Source organism: Vitis vinifera, chromosome 18, assembly GCF_030704535.1.
Source record: "Vitis vinifera cultivar Pinot Noir 40024 chromosome 18, ASM3070453v1".
In the NCBI taxonomy this organism is placed as follows: Eukaryota; Viridiplantae; Streptophyta; class Magnoliopsida; order Vitales; family Vitaceae; genus Vitis; species Vitis vinifera.
Window position 1 is genome coordinate 4,204,064 of NC_081822.1, and position 9,409 is coordinate 4,213,472.

Consider the following 9,409-nt stretch of genomic DNA (forward strand, 5'->3'; position numbering starts at 1 on the left):
TTTAAAGTGTTAAAATAATTAAAAATATTTTTAAAATCATTATAAAAAAACACTTTTAATGAGAAGACTCCGTTATAATATCTTTTAGAGCAATATATATTCCATAGATGGAGCCAATCCAATGAAAAAACACTTAAGTTTATGTTTTCAAAATTTTAAAAAGCTTTGGCTTTTGATGAGGTGGTTGTGAGCTTATAGATTAGTTTGAAAAGACGAAAATCAAGGAGACGAGTAAGACAAAGATCACATTAAAAAACAAATATTTATACTATCTATACTTTACGGAGAAATTAATGGTGATGATAGAAAAAATTAAATTATAATACAATGAATTAACTTTAAAACCATCATACCGTCAATCCGTTTGATTTCTGCAAAATGATAATTGGTGATGGTAAAATGCTGTAGTGTAATTTTGGATTTTACCGTTTATATGAATTTTTATTGAAAGTGTATTGTTTTATGTAGGAAATTTGGAATCCATTTATGTTAAATACCTAATCATAATTTTAGTTTTAAAGGTATAATTTAAAATATCTACAAAAATATTTTTTTCCATTTATATTATTGGATGTCATGGCAACTCAACCCGGGGTCGAAAGTAACCATGTCCGTTATGTTCACATGACCCAAGGAAAACGGTCGCTAAACGTGTTACGCGGGGGAGGGCGGTGGTGGAGCCCAGAGCCGTGGCCCACGGATTCTTTCATGTGGGTCGACAGAGGGCCCCACCGCCTCCTTCACTGCTATATGTAGACCACAGCAGGTGCCTGAACCTGGCTGTTTTTGCGAAGTAGTTCTACACTCTTCTCTTCATTCTCTCCCTTCAGACCTTCCAAATCTGTCTTTTAAGTTTACACATCTTCATTCCACGTTCACAAGCCACCATTTTCTTTCATTCAGACTGAGAGAGAAACTCTTTACTCTGTTTCTTTCGTTTATCTGCTTCTTGATTCGGAGATCTTTGATTGTTTACGATCTGTTCTGCTCCAGGCTTGGAAACCTTTTCTTGCCAGCATTCGAAGGTAATATCCGTGGTTGATTCGTGATCTCCATCCTTTTTTTTTTTTTTCTTAAATTTATTTGAGTTGATTCATTGAGTGGATGGCGAAGAAGCAAGATTTTTTTTCTCTTATTTGTATGTTTTAACGACTAGCTGCATCTATCGCGCAGCTGTTCTCTTCTTCTATCTTCCATGTTTGTCATGTGATGTGTTGTTTTGTTTTGTTGTCAATTACTCTGCATCGTGATTCTGTTGTGATTTTCTTTGCTTCTATGTTGTTTTTCGAGCAATATTCTTCTTCGCTATTGAGAATAATTTTTCTTTATTGCTGAGTTTGAGAACTCTTTTTACTTGCTTTCCCGGTTAATTTCTCAACTGCGATTACATGATCGTTTCTTATTCATATTCAGTCTCGCTTTCTGGGTCGAAGTTCTGGGCTTTGCATCCAAGCCGGGGCTCGCCTTGCTTTGTCTTTGTTCTATTTGTATGCATCTTTTATTTGATCAATTTTCGGGAATTATCGAGTAATATTGGTCGGTCAAATTGTGAATTGTAGGATAATGGCAGAGTTTCAGAACCCTGATTTGGAATACGTTGTTGATGACTACTACGACATGACCGATTTTGAAGAAGACTCTTTTTCTGAGACCGATCCACAGAGGAACAGTCCCTTTGAGGCTTTCGACTCGGACGTTGAAGACAACTTTGAAATGGTTGGTATCTCTTTTTTTTGGGAGGTTTTCCCCCTTATGGCACTTCTCTTCCCGTTTTATGAATAAAGTCTCTGATTCTCTCTCAGAACAAGCCAAAGACTGATACCTCTGCTCTGGAAGCTAGAAATGGGAAAGATATACAGGGAATTCCCTGGGAGAGGCTTAATTTTACTAGAGATAAGTATCGGGAGACAAGATTGGAACAATACAAGAATTATGAGAACCTATCGCGCCCTCGGGAAGAGCTTGAAAAGGTTAGCTTGGATCTTCTCCAGTATAGTTTAGATATATTTTTTTCTTGTCGATTTTTTGAAGTGGGGTTCTCTGCCAAGGGACTGCAGTCTTCCTTGTTCTAGACCCCGATATGTGTGTTTGTTCTCTAGTAGAATAAGAATATCATCATCAGTAATATTCTCTTTAGCATAACATTTGAAAAAGGGCCTTTGTTGCTGAATCTTTCTGAATTAATTTTTGTATGCTTTTTTCCCGTTTCCTTCCCTTTCTCTGGGTTAATAAATATATTTGTTGTTGTGGTTTTTGATATTAGGTGCTTTATTGAATAAGCTTCAGTTCAATTTTCTGTGGCTAAATTATCTTTTAAAGCTCCTTCCAAAGGTGGTCTAAAAAATTCTAGATGAATTATGAAGGTTTAACTAGTGATTTTAATATTTCTCTTATCTTCTTTAAGTCCTAATTCATGAAATACTAAAAAGCTTCTCGAACTTGAGAAGGTTGAATTACGATCCTACAATTGATCACTTTGGTATTAGTGGACGACTACTATTTGAGACTGAATACTTTTATTATCACAATCACTGGAGACACCTATACCTTTCCGTGAGTTTTTTTATCTTTAGGTTTGCCATTCCATTTTTCATTGTTTGATCCTATAGTGTTTCAGTACAAGAAACATCCAAGTTTAAGGAATTACCATCTATTACTGGCATTACGATGTTTGGAAGATGGTATTAATTTTTCTCCTGTTTGGTGCTAATCATTTTTCTATCTGGCAGGACTGCAAGAAAATAGAGAAGGGAAGCACCTTCTATGATTTTCAGTTCAACACAAGGCTTGTCAAGTCAACCATTGTGCATTTCCAGGTAGAGACATTACCCTTTGCTCTTCTAAATGTGCTACAAGCCTACAATAACGTCTTGTTGTTAATTATTATCACCATCATCTTCTTCATTGTCATCATTTTTATTACCATTATTTTTCCTTTGAAGGCCTAGTATTTATATCATTAGTACTTTCTGTTGATTTTTTATTCTCCCCAAACCACCCCTCCACCCCCTCTTTCAAGTTATGCTAGCCAAGTCAATTGTTAAATTTTTAGATCATTTTTTTGACTTCATTCACATATATAATATTTTTTTCTAACATCATAGGAGTTTATTAGTCATGTAACTTTACCAGTAGTTGGTCTTATGTTTCGGTGTGTTATGATTAGGATTTTGAGTGGATGTATCTTGAAGAAACTCTCACTTTGTGATAACTCAAGAATAACAAATTCTATTTATTTACCATTTGAAAATTAATCTATTTGCAAGTTCAGGATCATGCATCTAGGTGTTTTTTCTAACAGTTGATTCGAAGGGATTGTCTTGTAGACATATCATTAGTCTTGTAGTTTTGCAGGTTTTGTAAATATGTTATTATCCTATCCTTTATGGACATCTTTATTAAGATAGTAGCTCTGTGCTTCAACCATTAATTGGAAGGTACGGAGTTCTGTATTCATGTTAGGCCTCCATAGATGAATGTATTATTTTTCATTTATTATGCTGTAATTGGCCTCCTGAATTACTAACTTGAGTTTGAGAAGTGTTCCAGCTAAAATTCTGGTCCTTTGGGGCCACTGTAACGCTCCTTGTTGAGACCTACACATTGGTGATTATACATTTTCAATTTGATGTAATTTGAAGTTAAAACTTAAAATCTTTGTTTATTATAATTAGCAGTTAGCACTGAGCTTGTATTGCTTAAACTTCTATAATGCTTGTCTTCCCTTTGGACTTACTTTTTGTTGAATTTTTCATGTGCCTGACTTGATGGCATCAGGCATGTTCACTGGCGTTGTTAGCTGCAAAATGTTGCAATTGGTGGTAATATGAAATCCTTGGATTTGTGAACTGGTACACGTATTGATAATACCTACAAGAATTTCTATCAAGCTATTTTTTTTATTTTGTTAATGATTAATGGAAGTTTGTTAGACCTGTACACTGTGGAAACCCAACAGTGGATTAAATGATTATTTTAGACATGCCAATCTTTGTTAACTTGTGTGTGTGTGTGGCCTCAACATGTTAACGAGGCAAGTAAATAACTCTCTAGGAATGGTTCTGTAACAAAACAATGGCCTTCTAGTATGACTCCAATTTTTAGTCTAATTAACCAGAGATTAGAATCCCTAGATACTGCAGCCTCATGGTGTGAAATCCCCATCCAAGTACTTTGTTTTGCACCAATTTATGTGTTCCATTTTTCCATCTATATGCTGACTGCTCTCTCAGTGATTTGAATGCATGTGTGGGCTGTCTTCTACCATGCACTACCGAGTTTTGGCATTTCTCGTGGTTGTATTTTAATCATAAGCTTCATTTTACTTAATTATCCAATCAGCATTTTGCTAATTGTTGTTTAACAGCCTAGTTATTGATTTGTTTTGAAGGGTGTATCCATGTTGTTACAAACACTGGGTGATGCTGCAAAAATGAATAACATATCTCTGCATTGCCAGCTTTAGTTGTGATTATATTGTTTCTGTTGACTGTTTAAATATTTACTTTAACCCCTGTGGTGTTTAGGACTGCCATTTTTTTTTATTTCAGCCTTAAAAGCAGGATGGAAGTTATATCTGAGCAGCTGGCGCAATAAGGATACATTGTTCATATGGTATGATAGGAAAATATTTAAGCATTTAAGAGGCCTCTATGGAAATTTCTGTACTTAGTAGTATTGATGTGTCCTGGTCATGAGGGGCCCAATTATCTCTCTATCATTGCATTTTTGCTTCTTGGTGCTTTACTTTGATGCATTATTCAAAGGCTAAATTGCAATAACTTAAACGCCCTTTCCATATTTACCATGCATTATTGATTCTAGATTCCATTGCCTTGCCACTTTACAGTCTCTTTTTCTTATTGATGATCTTTTCTCCTATTAGTAGCAGTGATGTGATTAGAAATGCCTTATGGTGTTAGTTTTGTTTACTTTTGTTAATGTGTGCAACTATTCATTTATTTTTGCATGTTGATTGAACTTTGGGATGCCAATTTGCAATTTAATTTGCTAACATGTGTAATAATTGTCGAGGCTTGTCCATGGTCTGTTGCTGTCCCTTTTTCCTCCCCCCTTCTGGTGGGGGATACCAAATATGTATCCGATGGATATCCTATGTCCACAACCTCATAATTTCCATTTTTGGATGCAATACCCTCATGGTTGTGCCTGAGAGAGTGGTTTTCTTCATGGTTTGCCCGGTTGTTGACTAATGCTTTCTTGCATTTTAGGCTTATTGAGTTGTTTCTCATGTTTAATGTCTCTATAATCCAAGTAAACATGATAGTCACGCTCAACTTAGAATGGATCAGAACTTGTAAACAATTCTGATCTTTTCTGTTTTATCGACCTCTATCAATAAGAACATTTCTTCTTCTTTTCCTTTTTTTTCTTTTTGGTGAATATGGTCATTCTTTTGTGTTAGTGCTTTGAGCATCGAGCCTACTTCATTCTTTGTTACATAATTCTTGTGCTTAGTAAGGTGCTTAGGGATTTCTTAATTTGATCACATTTATAACTTAAATGCATGACTTAACCCGAGTCCAAAAGTTCTTTAATTTGTTAAGCTGGTCTGGAATGGAAAGCTTCTATTTGAGTGCATAATTTTTAGGCGTGTAAAATTTTCTGTTTCCATGGCACAAATGTGTGTACAAGTCAGCAAAATAAGCATATTATATAATCTATTGTGCACAACTGGGACCATAATTTGTACCAGTTCCATCTTGCATGTGCCATAACTGTCATTATGGCTTTAGGTTTTGTTTTTGATTTTATTTTTTCTGTTCTTGGCACTATAATCAATCATGCCCGTAGTTGAATAGTCACTCTTCCATTAACTCAGTCAGCCCTTAATACTAGAAATTGCTTTCCTTGGTTCCAGTCAGTGGCATGTTTTTATGCAAGGATTTTGATATTTAGGGTTGAGTTGGCTTTTAGGTATCACTGCTGTGAATGGCCTTTCATTTACAATGGTATGGCAGGGATAATATTTTCACTTGACATTGTGTTACTGAGTTTAGGTAGTCTAAGGTCTTCCCATTGGGTAGGACCATGTATACCTTTTATTTTTAACCAGCTCTCCAATGTTACTCTGCACGATTGCACCTGATTATGTTCGTTTCCCTGTGACTTGCATACCATTTTATTTTTATGTTTATCAGGGAGTGTAGGGTGATATGATGATGACCTTTAGGCAGAGTTATCAACTTCTGACAGAGTCTCTTATTGGCTTTTGGCTGATAGCAACTCTTTAATTTTTGACTCATGGGTATGTAACTAACTGACGTGTTTGATCCCATCTTGGGTTCATAGCTTTTCTCTAAGGACCAACTCTTGGAGAAGCACAAAATTGTATGCGGCCTTATTACCCCAGAATACTGTTCTTTCTTTTCCTTGTCTAACATCATTGTCCAATGTGGCAGTTACTATACATTTCTCCCTGGATGGAACCAATGTTTCCTCACTGAGACTGCATTGAATTGCTACCTATTATCAAGAAATTCAATGATATAGTCAATACTGACATATATTCTCTTTGACATGATCAGATGAATTTGGCAATCACATAAGTTGTTGGCTTATTTACTGCAGTTTCCCAGTCAGTTTAATCCAACGGGAGAACTTCTCTTTATATTACTGTCTGGCAGAGTATTTTTGGAATAGGTGTTTCTGTGTGTTCAAAGTAAATGGCTATTGAGCATTTGTCACCTTGTTTCAAGAGAATTCTTCAATATAACTTTGTATTTGGAGGGGATTCTCCAATACAGTTTTTTACTTGGCCAGAGCTAAGATATCAAGAGTGTGCTGTGTCTGCTACCCAAACACAAAAAATTATATTGATTTTTGATAGGATAGGATATTTAACTAGCATGAACCCATAACATGGGTGAATAAGATATTAATTATGTTATACTAATTTTGTCATTGTTGCACACGTGAAACTTTGACGTGTGTTATTATTTTAGATTTGATTTTGGTTCCTTGAGAGATATTTGACACATCATTAAATTGTGTTCTCACACTTACTAGATAGTTGAATGTTGTTATTAATGTGCGCATCTACTGGATTTGTTTGTCATTGTACAGCTGAGGAATTTGTTATGGGCAACATCGAAGCATGATGTATACCTTATGCAGAACTACTCAGTAATGCACTGGTCCTCATTGCTGAGGAGGGGTAAAGAAGTACTAAACGTGGCTAAACCAATTGTTTCCACACTGGTAAGGGGATTCACCAAACAATGGTCTGAGTGATTGCTTAATTTTGCTCTGAAGAAAATTGAAGACTGAATCTACTTTGGTTTCTCATGCAGAAGTGCCCAGGATCTTTGGGGCAGTCACTCTCAAGAGTGCAGATAAGCACTATGACCGTTAAAGAGAACTTAATGGTGGCAGGTGGTTTTCAGGGAGAGCTTATTTGCAAGGTACGGAAAGGGGGCATGAAACAAGAGTCTCCATTCATTAGAATTGCCCTGTTGTAGTCTGTCATGCTTCATTTTCTGATGTTTATTTTTTTCTGGCCAGAATTTGAGTCAGCCTGGGGTTGCATTTTGTGCAAAATTAACCACAGATGATAATGCCATCACCAATGCGGTTGATGTATACCATAACCCCAAGTAAGAAACCTACTCATATACAAGTATTCCTTCTCAATTTCCAAAGTGGGGGTAACTGAACCATCTCTGTGCAGTGGCTCGTTGAGGGTCATGGCTGCAAACAACGACGCTGAAGTTAGGATCTTTGATGCTGAGAACTTCGCTTGCCTTAATCGGTTCACCTACCCTTGGTCTGTAAATGTGAGTATCCTGCTGCAAGATGATTTGATTTGGATGGCTTTGAACCCTGGAGCTGTACTTACTATTCTCTCATATCTTGCAGAACACCTCTGTTAGCCCAGATGGAAAGCTGCTAGCTGTCCTTGGTGATAGTGCAGAGTGCTTGCTAGCTGATGCTCAGACAGGGAAAGTAAGTTTATCTTTCTACTGGCAAGCTCTTTTTGTACAACCATCATCTTGAACTATGCTAATAAAAGTGCTTTGATTTATGAACTCCCTCTCAGGTTGTTGCAACCCTTAAGGGGCACTTGGACTATTCGTTTGCTTCAGCTTGGCACCCAGATGGACGAACATTGGCGACTGGAAACCAGGACACAACATGTAGACTCTGGGACATACGGAACCTTTCCGAGTCTCAGGCGGTACTTAAGGGAAGGATGGGAGCAATACGAGCTGTGAGGTTCTCTTCAGATGGTCGATTTATGGCTATGGCTGAGCCTGCAGACTTTGTCCATGTCTTTGACACGGAGTCAGGTTATGTGAAGGGGCAGGAGATTGATCTTTTTGGCGAGATTGCTGGAATATCCTTCAGTCCTGACACAGAAGCTCTTTTTGTTGGGATTGCGGATCGCACCTACGGTAGCTTATTAGAATTCAACAGGAGGAGGTGTAATCAGTATTTGGATTCCATTATATAGTGGAATGGAAATCTGAAGTTGGCGGCTAAAAATTGGGAATGAAGCATAATAATTTATTGGGTTGAGGTGGATGTGCATAGGTAGCATAGGTTGGAGGCTTAGATTTTTGGCCTGTCGGCTTAAAGGTTGTTGTTTTCCAGTTTTTTGGATAACGGATTACATTTTGGCTGCCCAAGTGGAGAAAGCTAGAGGCATTTGGGAACTCTTTTTCTTGTAAATGTGATTTCCTTTTCGAATCGGAAATGTGAGATAAATTTTTTCTGGTGTAAAGAATGTTGATGTGATTTTAGTTTGTATGTGGGAAGTGGTCACTTGTTTAGATTTCCCTTGCTGCTACCCCTTCAAGGGCATGAAAAATATTTGGATTATTATTTTTTAAAATTTTTGTCTGATTATTTCTTGTATTTGTATAAAATCTAACCACTGTTATTTCGTGAATTTTCCAACCTAACAGGAATTAAAGGAAGGTGCATTGATGTGCAATGGGCCTCATCATTCCGTGAAAGATTAGGGCGTGAATCAAGGTTTCGTCCTTTCTCTTCCAGAGCCATCCCTCTCCCACCATTTTCATGTCATCATGTCACTGCATGCTCTAACCTTAACCCACGTGTATTGCCACGCTTAGAACAACCAAAGCATCCTATTATTCCACAACTAAAAGCCTCGAGGCCTTGACCCGGACCCGCTAAATTATTGCTTCTTCACATCGTGAGGAAATTTTTTGTCTACGTCCCAGTCGCCCAAAGTCCAAAACCTTTACTTGTAGGTGGTGTCACCCACGCCACGACAATCCCGTCTGACCAGGAAACATACCTACATGCATCAGATTCATTTCACCCTAACAACTTCATTCTCAGCCTCTTTTTTTGTATAGTCGTGTAATTTGTAAATGCTCAACTTAAATTTTATCTTTGACCTCTTGGACTGCGTAATATC

At 37.1% G+C, this 9,409-nt stretch overlaps 1 protein-coding gene across 1 annotated transcript; it reads left to right on the forward strand.

The window, feature by feature from the left end:
* Window positions 1-735: 735 nt before the first annotated feature.
* Window positions 736-8,743, forward strand: LOC100267825 (uncharacterized WD repeat-containing protein C2A9.03). Its single transcript, XM_002285768.5, has 10 exons — window positions 736-1,025; window positions 1,560-1,716; window positions 1,803-1,970; window positions 2,730-2,816; window positions 7,087-7,221; window positions 7,314-7,424; window positions 7,525-7,616; window positions 7,691-7,796; window positions 7,879-7,965; window positions 8,060-8,743. The coding sequence occupies exons 2-10, from the start codon at window positions 1,564-1,566 to the stop codon at window positions 8,471-8,473; spliced, it is 1,353 nt and encodes a 450-aa protein (XP_002285804.1). The 5' UTR covers window positions 736-1,025; window positions 1,560-1,563; the 3' UTR covers window positions 8,474-8,743.
* The last annotated feature ends 666 nt before the right edge of the window (window positions 8,744-9,409 follow it).